General features: G+C 53.6%; 1 protein-coding gene across 1 annotated transcript in view; it reads left to right on the plus strand.

The window, feature by feature from the left end:
* LOC140394804 (cyclic nucleotide-binding domain-containing protein 2-like) overlaps window positions 1–27,846 on the plus strand; it is a 159,051-nt gene that overhangs the window by 105,412 nt on the left and 25,793 nt on the right. Inside the window, 4 exon segments of the mRNA XM_072481993.1 lie at window positions 12,206–12,320; window positions 14,650–14,896; window positions 18,012–18,135; window positions 26,985–27,148. Coding sequence (XP_072338094.1) covers window positions 12,206–12,320; window positions 14,650–14,896; window positions 18,012–18,135; window positions 26,985–27,148 — 650 coding nt within the window.

Consider the following 27,846-nt stretch of genomic DNA (forward strand, 5'->3'; position numbering starts at 1 on the left):
ACACTTGAGAAGGTTGAGTTTGAACTGAGGCGAAGGATGGAGGGGTTCTACAATTCATGGGCATTATTCATTATGCACTTTCAAGAATTGGATAACATCGAACATTAGTGGTGGGGGGGGGCGCGGTGGTTGGGAGGGTTGGGGTAGGGGGACTGTATGTATTAATGGTGACTATGGGTGATTCCTGATTCCTTTTTGTCATTTGTTTATGTTAACATGCGGGCAGCTGTTTGGGGGTTGGTGGGAGGATGGGATTGTTGTTGTTGATATGGGGATTGACATTATATTCATTACTGCTTATTGTTTATTGTTGGTGGGTGTAAATGTGGGAGAAAATGTGAAAAAGGAGGTGAATAAAAATATTTTTTTTAAAAGGCGAATGAGGGGTTCCACAAGAAGGTTTGTTTATTCTGCATTTTGGAGAACAAGTTACCATCAACTGTTAGTGTGTGTGTGGGATGGGAGGTAGGGGAATAACCGGGACCAGGGGTGGGGTTTTGTGTTGGGTTTATTTTTGTGTTGTAATGTTTTTCAAATGTTAAAAATTTGAAAATATTTTAAAAATAATTATAATTACATGTATGGTTGAGGAGGTCTGTGCTCATAGTGATGCAATCTTTCCAAAAGCAAATCTACGGTATAATTTATCACTTCTTACATTTGTCTGACCTTAACCACAGCACGCCTCCTTATTATCCGGTGGTGTTATGTTACAGTTCACCCAGGGAGTGAGAGTTGCTGCAGCAACACACACTTTTACACACGTGTTGTAGTCTAGAGATATGGAAAGTCATGGTAGAGGTTCCAACACGATGGAGCAGGGATATCTCTGTCGCTCTTATTTCCTTCCATTGATTTTTAAAAAAAATTTAGAGTACCCAATTCTTTTTTCCAATTAAGGGGCAATTTAGTATGGCCAATCCACCTACCCTGCACATCTTTGGGTTGTGGGGTCAAAACCCACGCAAACACGGGGAAAATGTGTAAACTCCACACGGACAGTGACCCAGAACCGGGATCGAACCTGGGACCTCGGCGCCGTGAGGCAGCAGGGCTAACGCACTGCGCCTGGTTGACATTCTGACTGACAGGATACGTTTAGTGGGGCTGGAGGAAACATTTGCTCCTCCTGGTTTCGGTGCTGTGTGTCATGATATTCAGATAAACATCATGGTGCAAACACACATACACACTGATGGACAGATCAATGGACCAATCAACACACACGCAACATCACAGCCAATCACAAGCAAGGGCACACGCACTATAAAACGGGGAACACTACAGTTCCCGCTCATTCCAGCAGGAGACAGCTCAGGGCACAGAGCTCACAGCAAGCCACTCAGACATTCACCATGTGCTGAGTGCCTCTCCAAGATAGTGTCCACAGGTTAAAGGGTAATGAACGAACCACAGTAACAAGTTTACAGATGTTGTTATTGATAGTAATAAAACAGAGTTGTACCATCTGCAACCGTGTTGGTTCGTCTGTGTAGCAGAGCACCCAACACGACATAGTACCAGGTTTGGAACCCAGCAACTGTGAGACCGACCTACACATCTTCAGGAATCCGCCATCCTGCGCCATGGACACCATCAGCCCGCCGCAGCCGCTCCAAATCGCTGGAAATCTCGGTGTCAACTGGAAGCTGTTTAAACAGCGCTTCCAGTTCTTCCTAGAAGCCACAGAAAGGGAGAATGCTTCGGACACCAGGAAGATTGCCCTCCTCCTCTCCACGGCAGGGCAACACGCCATCCACATCTATAACTCCCTGGTGTTCGCGGAAGGTGAGGACAAGACGAAGTACAAAACGGTCCTTCTTAAACTCGAGCAACACTTCAGCGTCGAGGTAAATGAGAGCTTCGAGAGGTACCTCTTCCAGCAGCGCCTTCAGGGTAAGGATGAGCCTTTTCAATCTTACCTTTTTAAAAAAAAAATATTTTATTAAAGTTTTTCGATCAACCAGGAATTTTCCATTTTTACAACTTTGTAACAATATATACATTGATCGTTTTTAAAATAATATATTAACTAACGGCAAGTGCCAACACAAATAAGAAACAAAAAGAAATAGTAACATTGAGAAGATAAATATGAACAGCAAATATATAACACACAAAAAAACCCCAAAGACCCGAATGCACCCTCCCCCCTGGGTTGCTGCTGTTGTCTTTCCTATTTTCCCTTATCGCTCTGCGAGATAGTCGAGGAACGGTTGCCACCGCCTGGTGAACCCCTGAGCCGAACCTCTTAGTGCGTACTTTATCCGCTCCAATTTTATAAACCCTGCCATGTCGTTTATCCAGGCCTCCACGCCCGGGGGTTTAGCGTCTTTCCACATAAGTAGAATCCTTCGGCGGGCTACTAGGGACGCAAAGGCCAAAACATCGGCCTCTCTCGCCTCCTGCACTCCCGGCTCATCTGCAACCCCAAATATAGCCAACCCCCAGCCTGGTTCGACCCGGACCCCCACCACCTTTGAAATCACTTTTGCCACACCCACCCAGAACCCATGCAATACCGGACATGACCAAAACATGTGGGTGTGGTTCGCAGGGCTTCCCGCGCACCTCCCGCACCTATCCTCCACCCCAAAAAACCTGCTCAATCTTGCTCCCGTCATATGCGCCCTGAATTGGATCAGGCTGAGCCTGGCACACGAGGACGAAGAGTTTACCCTACTTAGGGCATCTGCCCACAGCCCCTCCTCAATCTCTTCCCCCAGCTCCTCCTCCCATTTTCCTTTCAGTTCTTCTATCATCGTCTCCCCCTCGTCTCTCATTTCCCTGTATATATCGGACACCTTACCGTCACCCACCCATGCCCCTCAAATCACTCTGTCCTGGATCCCTTGCGCCGGGAGCTGCGGAAATTCCCTCACCTGTTGCCTCACAAATGCGCTCACTTGCATATAACGAAATGCATTCCCAGGTGGCAACCCGTATTTTTCTGTCAGTGCTCCCAGACTCGCCAACGTCCCGTCCAAGAACAAGTCCTTCAGTTTCGCAATTCCCGCTCGCTGCCAAGATTGAAATCCCCCGTCTATCCTTCCCGGGACGAACCTGTGGTTGTTCCTTATCGGGGACCACACTGAGGCCCCCGTCACTCCCCTATGTCGTCTCCACTGCCCCCAAATCTTCAGAGTCGCCACCACCACTGGGTTTGTGGTGTACCTTTTCGGGGAGAACGGCAGCGGTGCCGTCGCCAGTGCTTTTAAGCTAGTTCCCCTACAGGACGCCATCTCCAGCCTTTTCCACGCCGCTCCTTCTTCTTCCCTCATCCACTTACATATCATAGACACGTTAGCGGCCCAATAATAATCACTCAGACTCGGCAGTGCCAATCCCCCTCTATCTCTACTGCGCTGCAGGAACCCCCTCTTTACCCTTGGGGTCTTTCCGGCCCACACAAAGCTCACGATGCTCCTGTCCACCTTCTTAAAAAAGGTCTTTGTAATCAGTATGGGGAGGCACTGAAACACAAAAAGAAACCTCGGGAGGACCACCATTTTAACCGCCTGCACCCTGCCCGCCAATGACAGGGGCACTATATCCCAACTCTTAAAGTCCTCCTCCATCTGCACTACCAGTCGTGTCAAGTTAAGCTTATGCAAGGTTCCCCAGTCCCTGGCCACCTGGATCCCTAAATACCGGAAATCTCTTGTTACCCTCCTCAGCGGCAGCTCATCTATACCCCTGCCCTGTTCCCCGGGGTGCATCACAAACAGTTCACTCTTCCCCATATTCAATTTGTATCCCGAAAACTCTCCAAACTCCCTGAGTGTCTGCATTATCTCAGGCATCCCCTCCACTGGGTCCGCGACATATGACAGCAGATCATCCGCGTATAATGACACCCGATGTTCTTCTCCTCCTCTAAGTACCCCTCTCCACTTCCTAGAGCCCCTCAGCGCTATGGCCAGTGGCTCAATTGCCAACGCAAACAGTAACGGGGACAGGGGGCACCCCTGTCTTGTGCCCCTATATAGTCAGATGTAGTCGGATCGTTGCCTGTTCGTAATCACACTTGCCACCGGGGCCCAGTACAGGAGCCGAACCCATCTAATGAACCCCTCTCCGAATCCAAATCTCTTCAGTACCTCCCACAAATAGTCCCACTCCACTCTATCAAATGCCTTCTCTGCATCCATAGCCACCACTATCTCCGCCTTCCCCTCCGGTGGGGGCATCACCATCACCCCCAACAACCTCCGTATATTGGTATTCAATTGCCTCCCTTTAACAAATCCTGTTTGGTCACCATGCACCACCCCAGGGACACAGTCCTCTATCCTTGTCGCCATCACTTTGGCCAATAACTTGGCCTCCACGTTCAGGAGGGAGATGGGCCTGTATGACCCGCACTGCAGCGGGTCTTTGTCTCTTTTCAGGATCAGCGATATCGTCGCCTCCGACATCGTCGGGGGTAGTGTCCCCCTTTCATTAGCCTCATTGAAGGTTCTCGTCAGGAGTGGGGCCAGCAGGTCCACATATTTCCTATAAAATTCCACCGGGAACCCATCTGGTCCCGGGGCCTTCCCTGCCTGCATGCTCCCGATTCCTTTTACCACCTCCTCTACCTCAATCTGCGCTCCCAGTCCTGTCCTCTCCTGCTCCTCAACCTTCGGGAACTCCAACTGGTCTAGGAAATGCATCATTCCCTCTTTCCCTTCCGGGGGTTGGGCCTTATACAGCCTCTCGTAGAATACCTTAAATACCCCGTTCACCCTCTCCGCTCTCTGTTCCATCCTTCCCTCCTCGTCTCTAACTCCTCCGATCTCTCTCGCCGCCCCCCTCTTCCTAAGTTGTTGGGCCAGCAGTCGGCTCGCCTTCTCTCCGTATTCATACTGTACTCCCTGTGCCTTCCTCCACTGCGTCTCCGCCTTACCTGTGGTCAACAAGTCAAAGTCCATGTGTAGTCTCCGTCTTTCCCTGTATAGCCCTTCGTCCGGAGCCTCCGCATATTGCCTATCCACCCTCAGAATCTCCCCAATCAGTCTCTCCCTTTCTTTACCCTCTTGTTTCCCCTTATGGGCCCTTATAAAGATCAGCTCCCCTCTCACCACCGCCTTCAGCGCCTCCCAGACTACTCCCACCTGGACCTCTCCGTCATCATTGACCTCTAGGTATCTTTCAATACATCCCTTCACCCTTCCATATACCCCCTCGTCCGTCAACAGTCCCATGTCCAATCTCCAAAGTGGGCGTTGCTCCTTTTCCTCACCTAGTTCCAGATGTACCCAATGTGGGGCATGATCTGAAATGGCTATAGCCGAGTACTCCGCTCCTGCCACCTTCGGGATCAGCGCCCTTCCCAGGACAAAGAAATCTATCCGGGAGTACACTTTATGGACGTGGGAGAAGAAGGAAAACTCTTTACTCCTTGGTCTCGTAAATCTCCAGGGATTCACTCCTCCCATCTGCTCCATAAAGCCCTTAAGCACCTTGGCCGCTGCCGGCTTCCTCCCGGTCCTAGATCTGGACCGGTCCAGCCCTGGGTCCAGCACCGTGTTGAGGTCCCCCCCCATTACCAACTTTCCCATCTCCAGGTCCAGGATGCGCCCCAACATACGCTTCATAAAGTTCGCATCATCCCAGTTCGGGGCATATGCGTTCACCAGCACCACCGCTTCACCTTGCAATCTGCCACTCACCATCACGTACCTACCCCCACTGTCCACCACTATGGTCTTCGCCTCAAACGATACCCGTTTCCCCACCAGTATTGCCACCCCTCTATTTTTCGCATCCAAGCCCGAGTGGAATACCTGTCCCACCCATCCTTTTCTTAATCTGACCTGATCCGCCAGTTTCAGGTGCGTCTCCTGAAGCATGACCACGTCTGCCTTTAGCTTCTTTAGGTGTGCAAATACCCTTGCCCTCTTAATCGGCCCATTCAACCCTCTCACGTTCCACGTGATCAACCGGGTTGGGGGGCTCTTTACCCCCCCCCCATCGTCGACTAGCCATCCCCTTTTTTAAACCAGCTCCTCACCCGGTTCCCACGCAACCGCTTGTCCCCCAGACGGCACCCTCCCGTCCCGACCATCCCATCCCGTAACAGCACCCTCTTCCCCTTAGCAGCAGCAACCCAGTTAATCCCCCCCCCCGCTAGATCCCGCTCTAGCTTGATTGCACCCCCCATATTGCTTCCCGGAGTCAGCAAACTCTGGCTGACCTCGGCTTCCCCCGTTTATCCTTAGCCTCCCTACATGTGAGGCCCCCTCGTTCCTACGCCCCCATTTCCCGCCACAGTTTCCATAGCGCGGGAACAGAGCCCGCGCTTCTCTCTCGGCCCCGCCCCTAATGGCGCATCTCCCTCTCTCCTTCCCCATACCCTTCCCCACCGGCGCCCACATTTCTTCGTGTCCCCCCCTTCGAGGGGAAAAAAATTCCCCCATCTGATTTACAATTCCTTGCCACCACCTCGCTACTTCATTCCAAACATCCTTTCCCAAATCTAGTCCAACTTCTCCTCTTGAATGAATGTCCACGCCTCCTCTGCCGTCACAAAGTAGTGGTGTTTACCCTGGTGTGTAACCCACAGTCTTGCCGGCTGCAACATTCCGAATTTCACTTTCTTCCTGTGTAGCACCGCCTTGGCCCGATTGAAACTCGCCCTCCTTCTCGCCACCTCCGCACTCCAATCTTGGTAGACGCGGATCACCGCGTTCTCCCATCTGCTGCTCCGTGTCTTCTTAGCCCATCTCAGGACCATCTCCCTGTCCTTGTAGCGGTGGAATCTCACCACTATTGCTCGCGGTATTTCCCCTGCCTTTGGTCTTCTCACGAGGACCCGGTACGCTCCCTCCACTTCCAGGGGGCTCGTCGGGGCCTCAGCTCCCATTAAGGTATGGAGCATCACGCTCACGTACGCCCTAACGTCCGCTCCCTCTGCCCCTTCGGGAAGACCCAAAATCCTTAAGTTCTTCTTCCTCGAGCTATTTTCCAGGGCTTCCAATCTCTCCATACACCTCTTGTGTAGCGCCTCGTGCGTCTCCGTCTTCACCACCAAGCCCTATATCTTGTCCTAATTTTCGGCAGCTTTTGCCTTCACTCCACGGAGCTCCATCTCTTGGGTCTTTTGCGTCTCCTTCAGCCCCTCAATCGTCTGCAGCAACGGCGCCAGCAACTCCATCTTGAGCTCCTCCACACATCGCTGGAGGAACTCCTGCTGTTCCAGGCCCCATACCAACTGGGCACCCTCAGCCGCCATCTTGCTTCTCCCTTCCCTTCTCTGCCACTGCTCCAGAGGATCCTCCACAATCTGGCCACTACTATCACTTCTTTTCATCCACACCCGGAGGGACTCCTTCCTATGTCGCCTCACACTGGGTTTAGCCTTTGAAAATTTCCGTTGGGGCTCCCAATGAGAGCCCAAAAGTCCGTTGAAACGGGAGGTGCCGAAACGTGCGACTTAGCTGGTCATCGCCGCACCCGGAAGTCCTTTTCAATCTTTCCTAACACCTCCGTATCCTCGCGCAGTCCTGCAGTTATGAGGCCACCTCCGATTCCATGATTCGGGACCAGATCCTTTTTGGGGTCACCTCGGGCACCCTACGCCAGCAGCTCCTCAAAATTAAAAGCCTCACCCTAGCCACCGCCATCGAAGCCTGCGTCCCACATGAAAACGCGACCAGCCGCTACTCCCAATTCCAGGCGGCCGAATCGGCACGGCAGGGGTCCTACGAGGCCGAGCAGGTCCAGGCGATCAAATTCCTCGCGGCCCGGACGAGGGCTGCCATTTCGCGCGCTTTCCGTGGCCTCCCGCACTTGTACGCGCCAAAAGAGACGTCGACGCAGAGGGACATGACGCGCAGGCGCGCTCTACGCAGGTCCGAACTGCGCATGCGCGATGGCGCAACGAATGCCATGACGTCACGACGTGCAGCAACTGTGGATCCGCACATTTAAAGCGGCAATGTCCAGCAAAGAACCGACAATGCCTCCCTGTGGCAAGATGGGCCACTACGCTGCCTGCTGTCGAGCAGCTCAACCGGCCAACACTCCCCAATTCCACCAGCCTCGCAGGGACGTGCGGACCATTCAGCCTCCATACACCGAGTCATACCCTGACGATATACAGACCGGTGATACAGACGACCGGGAAGCCTTCCGTGTTGCGGTCTTTGACAGGAACCGAATGTCCCCAAGCAGGACCCACCAGCCGATGCCAGTGAACAGTGTCAATCTGGGTGATGAATGGTGTGCCACCCTAATGGTCAACCGATCACCAATCACATTCCGTTTAGACACTGGTGCCTCCGCCAACCTAATAGCATGGTCAGCCTTCTACGCCTTGAAGGTCAGACCACCGATTTGGCCATCCCGTTGCAAGATGGTCGACTACAACGGAAACGTTATCCCGGCCATGGGATCCTGCCAGCTCCAGGTGACACACAATGCATACACAGCATCACTGTCCTTTGAGATAGTTGGATAATCGAAGGACTCTCTGCTCGGCACACAGGAGTGCAAGGTTCTCCACCTCGTTCAGCGGGTACACGCTCTGTCTCCAGAAGGCACGTCAGACTTCCCGGATGCAGAATTTAGGGCACAGCTCCATTCGCTCCTCACCCACAACCAGGAGGCATTCGAGGGCACTGCCTTACACTTACAGAATACGGCTCAAACCGGACGCCACCCCGGTCATTCACGCACCTCGTAGTGTCCCAGCACCACTCAAAGACCGCGTTAAGCAACAGCTGCAGGATCTCCAGGACCAAGGAGTGCTATCCTGGGTCACGGATCCCACGCCATGGGTCAGCTCCATGGTGTGCGTTAAAAAGTCCTCTGGCAAACTCCGGATCTGCATTGACCTGAAAGACCTAAACAACAACATCATGAGGGAACACTACCCCCGTACCCAAACGGGAAGAGATCACGAGCGAAATGGCCCGGGCTAAAATTTTTACAAAGCTTGATGCCTCGAAGGGTTTTTGGCAGATTCAACTGGATCAGTCCAGCAGGAAGCTGTGCACCTTCAACACTCCTTTCGGCAGGTACTGCTACAACAGAATGCCGTTTGGCATCATCTCAGCATCCGAGGTTTTCCACAGAATCATGGTACAGATGATGGAGGGCATCGAAGGGGTGCGCAGCTATGTTGACGACGTCATCATCTGGTCCATCACACCACAGGAGCACATCAGTCGTCTCCAGCGTGTCTTTGCTCGGATACGAGAACACGGCCTGCGCTTCAACCGAGCCAAGTGTTCTTTTGGCCAAACTGAGCTAAAGTTTCTGGGGGACCACATATCCCGGTCAGGAGTGCGTCCGGATGCAGACAAGGTGAGCGCCATTACAGCCATGCCGCAGCCGGCAGACAAGAAAGCAGTGCTATGCTTCCTAGGCATGGTCAACTTCCTGGGGAAGTTCATTCCCAATCTTGCCTCCCACACAGTGGCTCTTCGCCACCTAGTGAAGAAGACCATGGAGTTCCAGTGGCTGCCCGCACACCAGAAGGAATGGGAAGAGCTCAAAATTAAGCTCACCACAGCCCCGGTATTGGCGTTCTTCGACACCTCTCGAGATACGAAGATCTCGACTGATGCCAGCCAGTCCGGCATTGGGGCGGTACTCCTGCAACGGGATGACACTGCATCATGGGCCCCGGTCGCCTATGCCATGCGGGCCATGACCCCCACAGAACAGCGCTATGCGCAGATCGAGAAGGAGTGCCTGGGTTTGTTAACCGGCATAGATAAGTTCCACGACTAGGTGTATGGTCTCCTTCAGTTCATCGTGGAAACCGACCATCGCTCCCTGGTCAGCATCATACAAAAGGACCTGAATGAGATGACCCCTCGCCTCCAGCGCATTCTGCTCAAGCTCTGGAGGTCCGACTTCCAACTGGTCTACACCCCGGGAAAGGACCTCATCATCGCGGATGCCCTATTCAGAGCAGTGAGCACACCACCCGATTCGGAGGGGTTCGTCTGTCAGGTTGAAGCGCATGTGGCCTTTACATTGGCCAATCTGCCAGCTGATGATTCAAGTCCGGCCCGTATTCGCCGGGAGACTGCGGCTGGCCCCCTGCTACAACGTGTGATGCGCCACATGACGGGAGGGTGGCTCAAAGGACAGTGCCCACAATTCTACAATGTCCGGGGCGACTTGGCCGTCATTGACGGTGTCCTCCTAAAGTTGGACCGGATTGTGATTCCACACAGCATGCACAGGCTGGTCCTCGAACAACTGCACGAAGGCCATCTCGGGGTTGAGAAGTGCAGGCGGAGGGCCCGAGAAGCTGTATACTGGCCGGGCATCAACGACGACATCGTCAACATGGTGCTCAACTGCCCCACCTGCCAAAGGTTTCAGCCGGCGCAACCCCCTGAGACGCTTCAGCCCCATGAGTTGGTGATGTCCTCCTGGGCGAAGGTGGGTGTGGACCTTTCTCATGCGCTTGGCAGGGACTACGTCATCATCATAGATTACTTTTCGAATTATCCAGAGGTCATACGCCTGCACGATTTACATCGTCCGCTGTCATAAGGGCCTGCAAAGACACCTTCGCTCGCCATGGCATTCCGCTTACTGTCATGCGGACAATGGGCCTTGTTTTGCAAGCCAAGAATGGTCATCTTTTGCTGCTTCGTATGGCTTCACACACGTGACGTCCAGCCCTCTGCATCCCCAGTCAAATGGCAAGGCCGAAAAGGGCGTTCATATCGTCAAGCGGCTCCTCTGCAAGGCTGCTGATGCCGGATCTGACTTCTGTTTAGCCCTGCTGGCCTATCGCTCGGCCCCACTAGCCACTGACCTCTCACCAGCCCAGCTGTTGATGGGCCGCGCCCTCAGGACCACTGTGCCATCCATTCGTGTTCCTAACCCGACTATGCTCCAGTACTGCAAAGGATGCGACAGCAGCGTGCTCAGCAGAAGGTGGCACATGCCACTCGGGCAACTGATCTTCCTGCCTTGACACCTGGAGATAACGTCCGCATCCACCTACCGGAGGGTGGCTGGTCAGCAACTGCCGAGGTTCTCCGACGCGTGGCTCCCTGCTCGTTCTTTATTCGCATGCCTGATGGCTCCATTCGCCGGCGCAATCGCTGGGCTCTTTGCCTGCTTCCGCGCTCGCTACGTGCCACGCCCTCCTGTTGTTCCTGATGCTTCCTGCCACCATCCCCATTCCTCTGTGGCCAGGCCCATTCCTCAGCCGGTGGATCCTGACCCACCCTTGAGGCGGTCAACCCAAATTCGTCGCCCACCTACTAGGCTGGACTTATGAGCCTGTTTGAACATTGGACTCACTAAAGTATTATGCCACAATGTTAATATGTTTCTCTTTTTGTCGTTACAGGAGTTTGTTTTGATGCTTGATGTTTACACTTGTTTTGTTTCTGGTACAACCTCGTTGCTATGTTGCACCTGACACCTTCCTATGTATATAGTTTAGCCTCATGTACATGTTGTAGATATTGCACACACACACATCCAGCTGCACTCAGTACACATCTATATTTATTAACACATAGGCACATATTTTTGTAAAAAAGTGGGGATATCATGATATTCAGGTAAACATCATGGTGCAAACACACATACACACTGATGGACAGATCAACGGACCAATCAACACACACGCAACATCACAGCCAATCACAAGCAAGGGCACACGCACTATAAAACGGGGAACACCACAGTTCCCGCTCATTCCAGCAGGAGACAGCTCAGGGCACAGAGCTCACAGCAAGCCACTCAGACATTCTGTGCTGAGTGCCTCTCCAAGATAGTGTTAGGGCTGGGTCCACAGGTTAGAGAGTAATGAACGAACCACAGTAACAAGTTTACAGATGTTGTTATTGAAAGTAATAAAACAGAGTTGTACCATCTGCAACCGTGTTGGTTCATCTGTGTAGCAGAGCACCCAACACGACACTGTGCTGGAAGGACATAATGTGCCCAGGCATTCTGCCCTCCAGTTACCTACTGCCTTTCCCAAGGTCCAGGAGTTAAAACCTGTTAAATTATAGGCCCGCACCCCCTAAATTGATGTAACCAACTGGCCTGTCTCCCGGGAGCTTCCCTTTGGACCAGTAGTGGGCGGGTTCAAATCTGGTTTGTGTTTTCCTGTTTTGGATTTTTAACATTTTAAATATTAACACAAACCCAGGCCGTTTCTGTTTTGGGCTGGGTGAGGGTCAAAATCAGCCTGCTTCAGTGGGCTCTTCTCAAATTCATCTTATTGTTTTCGCAGGGCCGCTTTGTTATCCTGCGATTGGTGGATCTCACACTGTGCCCGTCCTATCACAGGTTCATCGTTAATGAGCTGCCTTTCCTGAAAAGTACCAACCATAAAATGGACTCAGTTGGTGAGGAGCAGGGAGCGATAACTCCACGGAGACTTGTGAAATATGCACCACAATAGAATCCTGTCTACAAACACTGGGGAAGGCCGCTCGGCCCATCTTACCAGTGCTGGCTGAGAAACGGCCAAGCAAACTAACCTTGCTTTAACAGCCGGCAATGGGAAGTGAGGAAAATCAGGAGGCCAGAGCTCTGGGAGCACAGAGGTTCCTGAGGGTTCTTTGGGGCTAGGGGAAGTTAGAGAGACAGGGGGCGCGTTTCTCCACTCCCACGCCGGTTGGGAGAATCGCCTGGGCCGCCGAAATTTCCGGGGACGCCGGTCCGACGCTCTCCCGCGATTCTCCCAAGCGGCGGGAACGGACCGGTCGAGTTTCGCGGGCCGCAGGCCGGAGAAACCCAAAATGGCGATTCTCCGGCACCCCCGCTATTCTGAGGCCCGAATGGGCCGAGCGGCCCGGCCAAAACGGCGGGTTCCCCCCGGCGCCGTCCACACCTGGTCGCTACAGTCGTGGGCGGTGCGTGAACGCTGGGGGGGCGGCCTGTGGGGGGGCGAGGGGGGATCCTGCACCGGGCTTCACCTTGAATGTGGGGTGGCCCGCGATCGGTGCCCACCGATCGTCGGGCCATCCTCTCTGAAGGAGGACCTCCTTCCTTCCGCGGCCCCGCAAGATCCGTCCCCCATCTTCTTGCGGGGCGGATTTGGACAGGACGCAACCATGCATGCGCGGGTTGGCGCCGGCCAACCCGCGCATGCGCAGATGACGTCCGTTATACGCGCCGGCCGCGTCATCTATGCGGCGCCGCTTTTACGCGGGCGACAAGGCCTGGCGCGGGTAGATGACGCGGCCCCGATACTGGCCCATTGTCAGGGCCTGAATCGGTCGGGACCGGGGCCGTTCCGCGCCGTCGTGAACCTTGACGGCGTTCACGACGGCGTGGCCACTTCGGCGTGGGGGTGGAGAATCCTGCCCAGGGTGAGGAGGGGGAGGGGGAGGGCGGGGGGGGGTGGAGGCCGTGGAGGAATTTGAAAACGAGTTTTATGTCCGTTGCCTTTGCAGTTATGGCACTTCAGGTGTATAATCTTTGAGCTTCGATGAGAGTTTCTGCCTCGACTGGATTCTTGTCTGTTGTGTAAATTACTGGATTGGCTTCCCTGTGACCACCAATGGAGCCTGGTTGTCAGAGGCTGGATCAACCATTCACCTTTCACCTCCGGTGCCTGGGATAGAATCCATCAGGGACCATGGCTAATAAGGGTTAAATTATGAGAACAGGTTGCATAGACTATCTTGCATTCCCTCGAGTTTAAAACATTTATGGATGATCAAACGGAGATATTTAAGACAACAAAAAGGATTTGATGATGTAGCTGGAAAGGAACAATTTCCTATGGGGGAAGAGTCCACGTTAAGGGACCATTGGGAGGGCCAATAAAATGCAGACCAACCATTGTCTAATTAACAGACTGAAGGGGCTGAGTGGCCTTCCCCCTGTTCCTCTGTGGAATGGTGCAAGATTTTACTCATTGAGGTTAATTTCTGATTCTCACGGGAATCTCCCCTTTTGTTGGTGGGATGTTGAGTTGAATGGTGGGGTGTGGTGAGTGGGTGGGTGGGTGGGGGGGGGTCTGACAAAGTGAGGACTCCTTGGTTGCACAGTGGTTAGCAATGTTGTTTCACAGTGCCAGGGACCCGGGTTCGATTCCCGGCTTGGGTCACTGCCTGTGCGGAGTCTACACATTCTCCCCGTGTCCGCGTGGGTTTACTCCGGGTGCTCCGGTTTCCTCTCAAAAGTCCCGAAAGATGTGCTGTTAGATGAATTGGACATTCTGAATTCTCCCTCTGTGTACCCGAACAGGCGCCAGAGTGTGGCGACTAGGGGCTTTTCACAGTAACTTCATTGCAGTGTTAATGTAAGCCGAATTGTGACAATAATAAAGATTATTATATAAAGCTGATGCTATAAGGCGGCCATGTGAGCCTTTGTTCGTAGCTTGTATGGCAGACCCAGCTTCCAGCAGTATGTCACCCAGCGCACTTGCGATGGCCGATTCTCTGGCATGGGCTGCTTGCTCTGGGAAGCAGAAGCTGTCATCAGAAAAAACTCCAGTCTGTCGCTAGGACCCTGCCTGGACAGCTGGCTCATCGTGTTTGGGCATTGTTGGGCTGACCTGCCCTCGCGGGCACACCCATTTTCTGTTGCCAGTCACTCGGGAAAGTTTTCAAAGGGAACTGCTGAAGTAGCTGAAAGTTCAAGGTCACCTCGGTGCGGAACAAAGTCTCTTCAAGCTGCAGTGACTGTTGCGAGTTATATTACTTTTTTTTTAATTGACAGAAAGCTTTCAACTTGACAGACGATTGCTCACCTTAGCCAGTAGAACAGCATCGAGCCACCAAGAATTGGATGCCGCACCGAAAAATAAAGCAAAGCCATTTTACTTGTCCAGGTCCCAAACCCGTCATGGACATTCCAACAATACAAGTATTTCCACTACTAATATCCCAATCATCCTGTCTGGAACCCCATCCAAAGAACAGTTGAAGACGAGCAGCGATATGCAGAAACACCTTAGTCCAAACAGGTATATGAGCTATACAACTTCTGCCTACCTTGCGATGGTTTTACAGATGCATCTGATGCATTGTGTTTATATGGCACTGTTAACGCAGTAAAACCTCATAGGAGGGCTATCAAACTAAATGTCGACACCCACACAGGTAAGGTGAAATTGGGAGGAGCTTTGGCAAAGAGGTTGATTCTAATGAACATCCTGAAGGAGGAGGCAGAGAGACTGCGCGGTTCAGTAAGATAATTCCTGAACATGGGTCCGAGATGACTGGAGTAACAGCTGCCAATATGAAGTGAAGAAAACCAGGATGCTGAGGAGACCAAAACTGTATATAATTCTGGAGGGTTGTTTGGGGCTGGGGGAAGGGAGGAGGGAAAAGAGGGGACTGTGATGGTGAGGCTGTGAAGGAATTTGAAAACAGGGTTGAGAATTTCTTAAAATGCAGGGAAACAGTGCTTGCACATGGGAGAGGGTTAACCAGTACAGGAGCAAGTCATGGAAAGGTTAGGATTTCAGGAGCAGCCATTTAAATGAAAGTAAACCTCTCCTTGGCATACAACAGGGTCAGTTTGGGCTTTAATTTCCACTCTCATTCTTTCTACACCTTGACTTCCATGGAACAGGAATTTGGATGACATCTATAATAATAATAATCTTTATTATTGTCACAAGTTGGCTTACATTAACACTGCAATGAAGTTACTGTGAAATACCCCTAGTCACCACACTCCGGCACCTGTTCGGGTACACTGAGGGAGAATTCAGAATGTCCCATTCACCTAACAGCACGTCTTTCGGGACTTGTGGGAAGAAACTGGAGCACCCGGAGAAAACTCACACAGACACGGGGAGAACGTGCAGACTCCGCACAGACTGTGACCCACGCCGGGAATCGAACCTGGGACCCTAGCACTGTGAAGCAACATGCCACTCCTATGATGGTAGAATGACCCATGACACTCTTGACCGTGCTCCAAAAGTTGGTGATATCCAAATGGAACCAAGTAGCTCAATTACGGAAACAACAAAATAATAATTTACTTGCAATCCCTTTTGTCTTTCCCACATTATAACAGTGACGAACACTTCAAAATACTTCATTGACCATGAAGCACTTTGAGGTGGCCAGAGCTGGTGAATGGTGTTCACTCCTCAGAGCTGTGAGCTGTAGCATTGGAATTTATTTTGCCCATCCCTCTGTAATCATCCCAATTCTCTATGTCCAAATTTATTGTTTAATATTAGTGACCTGAAGGACACATTGCTCCAGGGAGGAGTTCGGTGTAGATTCTTCAGAATTATGTCTGGGCTTAAAGGGTTAAATTATGAGGACAGGTTTGAATGTAGGTTTGAGGGGGGATGCAATCCAATCAGAACCTAAGAAACAATAATCTTTATTGTCACAAGTAGGCTTACATTAACACTGCAATAAGGTTTTACTGTGAAAGGCCGCTAGTCGCCACATTCCAGCGCCTGTTGGGGTACACTGAGGGAGAATTCAGAATGTCTAAATTACCTAAGAGCACGTCTTTCAGGACTTTTGGGAGAAAACTAGAGCAGCCGGAGGAAACCCACACAGACACGGGGAGAAACGTGCAGATTCCGCACAGACAGTGACCAAAGCCGGGAATCGAACCTGGGACACTGGCGCTGTGAAGTCATAGTGCTAACCACTATGCTACCGTGCTGCCCTAGATTATTAAGGGAATCAGTCGGATTGATGGCAGGTTTGAGGGGCAAGGGCAGCATGGTGGCCTAGTGGTTAGCACAGCTGCCTCACGGCGCCGAGGTCCCAGGTTTGATCCCGGCTCTGGGTCACTGTCCATGTGGAGTTTGCACATTCTCCCCGTGCCTGTGTGGGTTTCGCCCCCACAACCCAAAGATGTGCAGAGTAGGTAGACTGGCCATGCTAAATTACCCCTTAATTGGAAAAAATTAATAATTGGGTAATCTAAATTTATTTTTAAAAAGAGGTTTGAGGGGCAAAATGGCCTACTCCTGGGGCGGGATTCTCCCGCAATCGGCGGGGCGGACTGTACCGGCACCAAAGAGTGCCGTGAACCACTCCGGCGTCGTGCCACCCGTAAGGTACGGAATCCTCCGCACTTCTGGCGGCTAGGCCGGCGCTGGAGTGGTTGGTGCCGTGCCAACCGGTGCCGAAGAGCCTCCGCCGGCCAACGCGAGTTGGCGCATGCGCAGGAGCCTTACACAAGCCGATGCGGAGGGAAAGAGCGCCCCCACAGCACAGGCCACCCGCAGATCGGGCCCGACTGCGGGCCAGGCCACCGGGGGGGTCCCCCCCCCAGGGCTGGATCCCCCTGCGCCCCCCCCCGAGGACTCCCCAAGCCACTCTCAAAGCCAGGTCCCGCCGGTATGGACCATAACCATCTCACGCCGGCGAGACTGGCCGAAAACTAGTGGCCGCTCGGCCCATCGGGGCCCGGAGAATTGCGGGGGGGGGGGCGCTGCCAACGGCCCCCGACCGGCGCGGCGTGATCCCCGCCCCTGCCAAAAAACGCCGCCAGAGAATTCGGCAGCCGGCGTCGGAGCGGTAGGGCCGGATTCACGCCGCCCCCCCCCGGCGATTCTCCGATCCGGCGAGGGGTCGGAGAATCCCGCCCCTGATTTTTGCAATCTTGTTGGAACTTGTTACCACACGAAGAGGTGAATGGAAAAAATATTTCCTCTGGTGGTGGTGGTGGGGTGTGGTGGAAACCAGAACCAAAGGGTTCAAATTAGAGTCAGGTCACTCAGGAGTGAAATCCAGATGTGTTTTTCCACATGAGTTGCAGAAATTTAGAACACGCTCTGTAGACACGGGGCCATTTGAAATTTTCAAGACTTGAGTTTGGTAGATTTTGGTTAGGTGGGAGGAGATGCAGAAAAGGCAAGTAAATAGAGTTAGTGCATAGATGAGGCAAGATCTAATTGAATGGCTTACTCAATGGGCTCCTCCCATACCCATGCTCATGTGGTTATTAAATGTTATAACCACAGAATTCTTTTTTAGAGGAGAATGGTCGGAGCAAGTGGGCCAAAGACTGAGAATTGCTCTCATTCAATCTGTAGATAATTGCGTTATAAATGTCCCAAGAATTCCTATTGAACATTTAGTTTTGTTCCACAGATCCACAACTTCGGAGGAAGCTCGACTCACACCAGTTGATGCCTCAAAAAAATCAGGGATTCCCAAGGGCCTGGCTGTTGCTGTTTACATGAGGATTGATTCAGTTCTACCAGGGGAAGTATTTGTAAGTTGTTACTCTTGGTGGTGCCACTTGAAAAATATCTTAGCTGGGCGATGATTTGAAATATTTGACGATGTAAAGGATGCAAGTTTGCAGCGTACCTGTACAATGTCACTGGGTAAGATAACATTAACAGATGCTGAGTTACAATGAAATTTACAAGAATGTTGCCAGGGCTTGAAAATTGCAGCTATGAGGAGAGATTGGATAGGCTAGGGTTGTTTTCATAGAATTTACAGTGCAGAAGGAGGCCATTCGGCCCATCGAGTCTGCACCAGCTCTTGGAAAGAGCACCCTACCCAAGGTCAACACTTCCACCCTATCCCCATAACCCAGTAACCCCACCCAACACTAAGGGCAATTTTGGACACTAAGGATAATTTATCATGGCCAATCCACCTAACCTGCACATCTTTGGACTGTGGGAGGAAACCAGAGCACCCGGAGGAAACCCACGCACACACGGGGAGGATGTGCAGACTCCGCACAGTCAGTGACCCAAACCGGAATCGAACCTGGGGCCCTGGAGCTGTGAAGCAGTTTTCTTTAGAATAGAGGAGGCTTAAGGGATGGCTTAATTGAGGCGTACAAAAGGTTGCAGGGTCTAGACAGGGGTCAATTACCAGGAGGCATAGATCTGAGTGATTGGTAAAAGATTAATGGAGACATGTGGGAAAGTGTTTTCACCCAGAGGGTGGTGGGCGTATGGGATTCACTGCCTAAATTGGTGGTAGAGGCAGAAATACTCAACTCATTGAGAAAGATATGGATCTGCATCTGAAGTGCTGTAATCTGCAAAGGTGTGGACCAGGTGCTGGAAAATAGAGTTTGAAGGATCAGCTGGTTTTGGTGCAGGCACGATTGGTTGAGTGGCCTCTTCTTTCTGCACCGTAACATTTCAATGGTTCTTCTATCTCCGGTTTTGGTTATTTCTCTGTGGTTGATGTCAAGCAGTTTTGAAAGTCCTATTTGTACCCATCGAACCATAGAAAAGTCACAGCACAGGAGGCCATTTGGCCCATCTTGTCCATGCCAGCACACAGAAGGGATACTCATACTATCATCTGTCTTGTATTCTTCCTCGCTGTACATTATGTCAACTTTTACCCCTCACTGAATTTCCCAGAAGTCAGGGTTGCTAATCCTCCAGGGATTGTCCTGCCTTCTCCAGGAATGAAAGACTCATTGTTAAGATACTGCAACGAGGAAAGCTCTGGAAGTACCATTGGGATAAGAAAAGAAATGATGTTCTTTTTTAAAAATGCATCCTTTGATCCTTTGAACACTCCCATTAGTTACAAATGGATAAATGGCCATTTCTCTGACAGCCAAGAATCATCTATTTGAAAATGTCCATTAGTTTTCTGATTTATTTTGGGAGGGGGTAAGCATGAGCCAATTATGGGAATGTTGCGGAAGAGATGGTCAGAGATAGGAGGCCATGTGATGACACCCTCCAGGAATATCAAATCAGAGTTGGAAACCTTACCGGAACCCCCCTTAAAACTTGAAAATTGTTGATAGTTAAAGGCCCATGTTGCTGTAATAATAATAATAATAATACTCATTATAGGGCAGGGCTTTTCATATTGGATGCTTATTGTTCACATGTTGCATTAGCAGTGTTAGGTGTAGCTCAGTTGGTAACAGTCTTGCCAATTAGTTGGAAGGTTTTGGGTTCACGTCTCACATTGGGCAGCACGGTGGCGCAGTGGGTCTCACTCCCACAACCGAAAGATGTGCAGGTGGATTGGCCATGCTAAATTGTCCCTTAATTGGGAAAAAAAAAGAATCGAGCACTTAAAATGTATATATTTTTTTAAGTTTCACACTGAGACTTGAGCACAAAATCTTGGCTGATCGTACTGAGGGAGGACTGCACTGCTGGACACCATGGGTGGGATTCTCCGTTATAGCGGCAGAGTGTTGACGCCGTCGTAAACGGCGGAGTGTTTTACAACGCCATCAGCGGGCCATTAGGAGCAGCGATCCTGCAGCGCACAAGGGGCCAGCATGGGCGCCGCGAGAAGCACGGGTGGCGCGGCCCCAGACCGGATACGCGGGCTGCATCATTAACGCCGCGTCGCAAAGGTTGCGCGAGCAGCGCACACTGCCGACGCTCGCAAGATGGCTGTCGCCCACCGTGCTGCCCTGATGTTTCGGGACCACGACCTCAACACGCTCCTGGACGAGGTGGAGGAGAAGAGGGCGTACCCCGGACCGGGCGTCAACAGGCCGCGCAGCACCGTCCGGCGTATGTGGAGGGAGGTGGGTGAGGCCGTCAGCGCTGTGGGGCACACCCCTCGGACCGGCGAACAGTGCCGCAAAAAGCTGCAAGACCCAACGAGGGCAGCCAGGCTGAGTATACAGCAACATACCCCTGGCACCACCTCCCGTACCCCCACACATGTGAAACGCACCCCACCCCCCTCCCCAGGAGGACGGCACAACCCAACCCCCTCCCTGACCCACATGGGCTACATGCACCCATGCCAGCTGCATTGGCCAGGTGCCCCGTGCTCCTATGCCATCATATACCCAACAGCTGCGCTGCATGCATCGGATCGCCTAACACTGATGTTTGTTTCCTAACTCCCCTTCCCCCTAGGATAAGAGTGCCCACAACCACAGGGAACGGGAAAAAAATGGAGGGGGTCCACCCGTACTGCACACCCTCACCGTTCATGAGCAGCGAACACAGGACCTCACAAGCGGACCCGAGGACCGGGTGTTTGCCGGTTGCCAGGTCGGAGGTGCACCACCAAGTGAGGCTCCCCTGCCTGACTCCACCCTCTCACCCCAGCCCCCACTCCACCCCCTCACCCTAACCCCCACTCCACCGCCTCACCCCAGCCCCCCACTCCACCGCCTCACCCCAGCCCCCCACTCCACCCCCTCACCCCAGCCCCCACTCCACCCCCTCACCCTAACCCCCACTCCACCGCCTCACCCCAGCCCCCCACTCCACCCCCTCACCCCAGCCCCCACTCCACCCCCTCACCCTAACCCCCACTCCACCCCCTCACCCCAGCCCCCCACTCCACCCCCTCACTCCAGCCCCCACTCCACCCCCTCACCCTAACCCCCACCTCACCCCAGCCCCCCACACCACCTCCTCACCCCAGCCCCCCACTCCACCCCCTCACCCCAGCCCCCCACTCCACCGCCTCACCCCAGCCCCCCACTCCACCCCCTCACTCCACCCCCTCACCCTAACCCCCACCTCACTCCAGCCCCCCACACCACCTCCTCACCCCAGCCCCCCACTCCACCCCCTCACCCCAGCCCCCCACTCCACCCCCTCACCCCAGCCCCCCACTCCACCCCCTCACCCCAGCCCCCCACACCACCCCCTCACCTCAGCCCCCCACTCCACACCCTCACCCTCACCCCAGTCAACCACTCCACTCCCTCACCCCAGCCCCCCACTCCACCCCCTCACACCAGCCCCCCACTCCACACCCTCACCCCAGCCCCCACTCCACCCACTCACCCCTGTCCGCCTGTCTAACGATACATGCTGTCTTGTGCCTTACAGGACCAGCTGCTGGTCGACCCGGGCTGCCTGGCGTACCGCGCCCACGGCCAGTGCCAGGTCCAGTGGCTCCCAGAGACGCTGGCCATGGCGGGGAGGGCAGCCGTCACAGAAGCCCTGCCACCGACACAGAGACCCAGGACATGGGCACCCAGGACACTGACACACAAAGGACGGACACACAGAGGACGGACAGACCGGACGCTGATGCACAGATGGGGTGACACAGGGACCATCGGGCCAAGGGTTGACGCCGAAGACCCCGGACTTTGGCTCCCATGACGACATGGATTTTTTGTCACTGCTGTCTCCCACACCCTCCACCATTGCAGAGACTCTCACCTTATTTGGACAATTTAGTGAAGAGGATTCTGGGACACTCACTGGTGCGCACCACACAGCCGTACCGGTACAGCACGTGGAGGAAGGAGCAGCCGAGGGGCCGGATGGTCGGAGCTGGTTGCCCCAGCAACCAGCTGTCACCCAGGTGGTTCCCGGGTTCCTAGACTTAACCAGACCCATCCAGAGACCTGATGCAGTCAGACATTCAGGTACTAGACAGCGGGATGATGGCCGGCTTCCAGCAGCTGCAAACGCAGGTGGAGGAGTCCATCTGCGTCCAGGAGCAGGAGATGGTGCCGGTCATGGCTGCCACCCAGGCCGACACCGCATGGGTGGCGTCCGCGGTGGATGCAATGGGGCAACGGTGTCGGACATGGGTCAGGTTATGCAAGGCATGGGGCTTCATGTGCATGCATCATCTGTGCCCAGAACAGGACTGCCCTCTCACAGAGCCAGCTGGAGATTGCAGCGGCGCTCTGCAGTGTGGCCCAGTCTCAGCAGGCCATCGCTGAGAGCATCGGCGGCATTGCCCAGGTGCTGGATGCCAGGACTGGCAAGCGCCAGATGTCGGTGGTGCCTCGGGGCTTGTCTCCGCTCGCACCCCTATCCCATAGAGAGGCCCAGGGACCATTGGGCACCCCGAGGGAGGAGGAGGTGCTGGGGCCCGTTCCAGTGATTCTTGCAGTGGAGGTCCCGGAACACCGCGGCACCTCGGACTCCCTCCGTTCCGTCCCTAGTGCATCTGGTGGACAGCGGGCAGAACAGGGTGGCACCACGCCATCCAGGATGCCCGAGGAGCAGCCTGGCCCATCCAGGTCATGCTGCCCCAGGAAATGAGCGCCAACAGGGACCCAGGTCGCAGAGCAAGAGTCTCAGCAGTCCGCTTCCACCTGATGTACCGTCTGGGGAACCACAAGGACGTAGTCATAGGACCCGTAAGGCCAGGAAATTAGACACCTAGTAAGTTGGCACAGGTGCAAGGCACAGCTTAGTTATAGGGGCTTGGGAAACGGGTATGTAACCTTTCTAATTAAACTCACTGTTACACTAGTGCAAGCTGCCTCTGTGCTGTGTCCGATGCTTGCGGGGTCGGGTAGGGGATTGAGTGCCACTGTGGTCGAGGGGTGATGGAACGTTGAGCCCCGGTGGGTGTAATGTGCGCCCCCTGTATGTCAATGCCACCCCGTCCCCAGCGATTCGACAGGGCCATGTGATGGAGTGTCCAGCACGCAGACAGGGACCACCCAGGTGGAGGGTGTAACTGTGGCCATGACTCAGACATTGTCTAATGATTTGGAGCTAGAGCTCATCGCAGAGCGTGTTGTCTTCATCTTCCTGGCATGGACCACAGCTGCTTCCACAAGCAACCATGTGACCCCAGCCCATTGTGCCGCAGATGGATGTAGAATGGAGGGGTGGTGTATATGTGGTGGTGTGGGAGGTAAGAATGGTGGGTGGTGGGGGAGGTGTGTCTCATGGGTGTTGTGGGAGGTGGGTGGTGTCAGTGCCCCTGCTCAGCGAACCCCCACCTCCCTAGTTAGTGAAACGTGTGGTGATCAACGAGTCCCGTGCTCGCTGGCCCTGCCGGTGGTGTCGTGCAGCCTCCCGTCCATGTCAAGCTCCCATGTCCCGTTGATTGCCTACCCCATCCTCCTCATCTGGAGAGGTGTCCCCTCCCTCGTGCTCCTCCTGCCCCTCTGCCTCCCCTTCCTCCTCGCCCAGCACATCGCCCCTCTGCTGGGCTATATTATGGAGGACGCAACAGACCACAACAATGCGGCCGACCCCCTCCGACGGGTACTGGAGGGCCCCTCCAGAGCGGTCCAGGCACCTGAAGCACATCTTCATCAGCCCGAAGCACCTCTCAACCACACCCCTAGTCGCACAATGGGAATTGTTGTAGTGGGTCTCAGCGTCGGCCCGTGGCCTCCGTATAGGCGTCATCAACCACGACCGCAATGGGTAACCCCTGTCGCCCAGCAACCAGCCCCTCAGCCGGGGGGGGGGGAGGGTGTCCCTCGAACATGCCGGGGATGAACGAGTCATGCACACTGCCCAGGTACTGGGCGCAGACATGCAATATCTTCATCTGGTGGTCACAGACCACCTGAACGTTCATGGAGTAGGACCTTTTCCTGTTCATGAACATCGGCCTGTTATCTGCCGATGGTCACATGGCGTCGTGCACCCCATCAATCACCCCCTGTACCATGGGTTTCCTGGCCATGGCAGCGAAGCCCGCTGCCCGGGCATCCTGGTGGGTGCGGTCCACAGGGAACTGGATGTAGCGCTCCGCGATGTCATACGTCACTGCACGGATGCACCGGTGCACCGATTCCTGGAAGATGCCGGACAGGTCCCCACTCGGCGACTGGAACAACCCCGTTACATAGAGGTTCAGGGCCACCGTCACCTTGATGGCCACAGGGAGATGGTGTCCTCCCCCAGTGCCACGTGGTGCCAGGTGTGCGATCAGGTGGCAGATATGGGCGACGGTTTCCCGGCTCATCCGGAGTCTCCTCCTGCATGCCCGGTCCGGAAGGTCATCGAAGGACATGCGGCGCCGGTACGCACGAGGCCTCATCGGGCGCCTATGGTGCCGTGGCACCACCTCCTCCTCCCCCCTCCTCCTCATCAGTATCCTGATCCTGCGTCTCGTCCTCGTCGTGGTCCTCCTCCTGCGCCTGTCGGGCGGGCGGCCCTCCAGCCTCAGCGGGTGCCCCCTGGCCCTCTGCAGACCGTCCCTCTGCTGCAGCCTCCGCCGCCTCTCTGAGCCGCCTGCGCTGACGCTGCCACAGGGCTGCATGCAGGGCAGCAGCCCCTGCCACGGCTGGCTGGTGCCCAAAAATTACCATCTGCAGTGGGTGGTGTAGACAACAAGTTTAACCATAGCGCATGACCTCCTCCACAACCAGGTGCCATGGGCTACATGGCCGCCCTGGTTGGCAGCTTGCGCCCCAGCCACGCATGCCCCCCCACCCCCTTGGTGCCCTGACTCCTGTTGCCCGTACCTCCTGCTAGCGCCACCGTTGAATGGCACTGCCCTCACCGGGGGCTGTCGTGGGTGCGACCCTGGACCTACCCGCACGTGGGTGCCACCGGCTGGGAGGGCTACCCCCTGGGGTGCCCGGCACACATCCGTACGGCCGGGAGACTTGGGCTCAGCCAGCGTCTGGGGTCAGTGCCCATCAGCCTGGCCGCCATAATGGCATCCGTGGTTTTAGCACCGCCCTGCCATGGCGGGCCGTTCCTGTCCGGCCGGGCTGTCCTCCCCACGCCCCTACCCGAATCTGGAGGGTCCCCCCTCGCCCCCCCAGCCACGGCCGTGCCCGTCCCGCCAGCCTTAGATCCCCCCCATGCCGACCGCGTGGGGCATGCCATCGGGACTTCGGCCCATCATGCAGCAGTATCGCCGGGAGCCCGGAGAATCGCTCATCCGACCATCTCAGGCGATTCTCCGGACCGCGCAGCGGCTTTCACGACCACGCCATTTTTGCTTGTTCGGAGAATAGCGAAACGGTGTCGGACCAGCATCACGCGACTTTCCGTCATGAACGCCGATTATCCGACCCAGGGCGGGCTCGGAGAATCCCGCCCCATGTCTTTAGATGCAACACTAATCTGAAGCTCTGTCTGACCTCTCAGGGAGACACAAATGCGCCCAAGGTACCAGCTAGAAGAAGAGCAGGGAAGTTCTTCCTGGTGTCCTAGCTAATATTTATCCTTCAACCAACTTCACCAAAACAGTGAATCAGATCATTATTACATTTATAGGAGCCTGCGGTGTGCTAATAGGCTGCTGCTTTTCCCACATCACAAACACTTCCAGAAGTTCTGGAATTTTGACCCAGCAACAGTGAAAGAACCGCGATATAATTCCAAGTGAAGCTGGTGTGTGCGGAGAGGGGAACTTGCATGAGGTGGTATTCTCCTGTGCCTGCTGCCCTAGTCCTTCGAGGGTGTTGAAGTCATGGGCTTGGAACGTGTGGTCAAAGAAGCCTTGTCGCATTGTTACATTGCAGCTGGTAGATAGAACAAAAGGAGGTTTTCAGCCCCTCAAGCCTGTACCACCATTCAGTGAGATCAAGCCTCATTCATGTGACCCAATTCCATATATCCACCTTTACCCTGTATTTTTAAGAGTGACCATTCAGCCCCTCAGGCCTGCTCCGCCATTCAATAAAATGACGCTGATGTGGCCTTAACATCACTTTCCTGCCTGCCCCCTTATCAAATAAAAATCTGTCTTAACTCAGCCTTGAATGTATTCAGTGCCGTGCTCTCCACTGTTCTCTGGGCATGAGAATTCCACAGACTAATGACCTTCGGAGCAGAAATTCCTCTTCGCCTTAAATTAGAGACTGTATTATTGAAACGTTTCCCCTTAGTTTGAAATCCATCCCCCCCCCCCCCCCCCCAGCGGAAACATCCTCTCAGCATCTTCCCTGTCAAACGTCCTCAGAATCTTAAATGTTTCAGTAAAAGTGCCTCTCATTCTTCTAAACTCCAATGAGTACAGGCCCAACCTCTCCTCAATAAAACAAACCCCTTCATTCCAGGAACCAGCCTAGTCAGTCGTCTCTGAAGCCAGTATATCCCTCCTTACGAAAGGAGACTAAAGCTGCACACAGTACTCGAGGTGCGCTCTCACCAATGCTGTAGGAACCCAAAGAGATGCAGTTTATTCCTTCCCCTTCTAGGAAATGGTTTGATTTCTTTCCTGATATGTCAGACTATGGACCCTGTCATTAGATACCATGTCCATTATCAACTGTCTGGCCACCCGGTGCTAGGGTATCGTTTATGCGATGTTCTTTTAGGCATTCTCTCATGGATGCATGATGCAGTGTTGAACCTGAGAGAACAAGCATGTCTTCACCTTTGGCCTGTAGCCGATATTGAGTCTCCTGATTGCTCAGCATGTGTGACCACGAACCATATTACCTGTAACAGTTCTGCCATTATTCGTACATAGGGCTTGCGACAATACTTTGTGGTCAATAACGTCAAAGATATGAGGGTATTTAGTATCAAGAGCCAAGGCACCAGGATCGTGAGGATTGGTGTGCAGACCTTTGCCGAATTAGTGGACCATCAAACATTGCAAAAGGTTCAGAAGCTGAAAGCCATTTACCCAAGGTGAGTGAAAGTCACGAGGCTTGGGGTGAGAGTTAGGCATGTGCATATAAACGGATAAAAATGGTTTGCACTGATGGACTGTGTAAGAATCGTTCCTGTTCATTTTCTTTGTTCCCATATCTTTTATTCTATTTATTGTTTTGGTTCATGATTCAATAGTTGGGATGTGCCTGTAAGTCAGAGTCAGAGTCGTACAGTGCAGAAAAGGCCCTTCGGCTCATCAAGTCTTCACTGACAATAGTTACTCCATATCTCACGCTAATCCCACTTACCAGCACTTGTTCCATATCCTTGAATGTGATTGTGTTTCGAGTGCTCATCCAAGTGCTTTTTGAAGGTTGTGAGGTTTCCAGCCTCCACTACCTTCTCAGGCAATGCATTCCAGATTCTCACCTACCTCTGAGTGAAAAAATATCAAATCCCCTCCGAATCTCCTGCCCCTCACCCTAAATCTATGATCCCTTGTGATTGACCCTTCAAGCAAGGGGAACAGTGGTTTCTTAGTTATCCTGCCTCAATCTTATACACCTCAATCATATCCCCCCCCCCTCAGCCTTCTCTGCTTTTAAAGTAGAGAGAAAAATGCAGGGTACTGGACGGGACTCTCCATCAGCCAATGCCGGGTAGAGGTCTTTGGGCGGAGAATCAGTCGTGAAGCCAAAATCGTGTGGATGCCAGGCACCAGCCAGAATGCCATG

Source organism: Scyliorhinus torazame, chromosome 2 (assembly GCF_047496885.1).
Source record: "Scyliorhinus torazame isolate Kashiwa2021f chromosome 2, sScyTor2.1, whole genome shotgun sequence".
Taxonomy (NCBI): domain Eukaryota; kingdom Metazoa; phylum Chordata; class Chondrichthyes; order Carcharhiniformes; family Scyliorhinidae; genus Scyliorhinus; species Scyliorhinus torazame.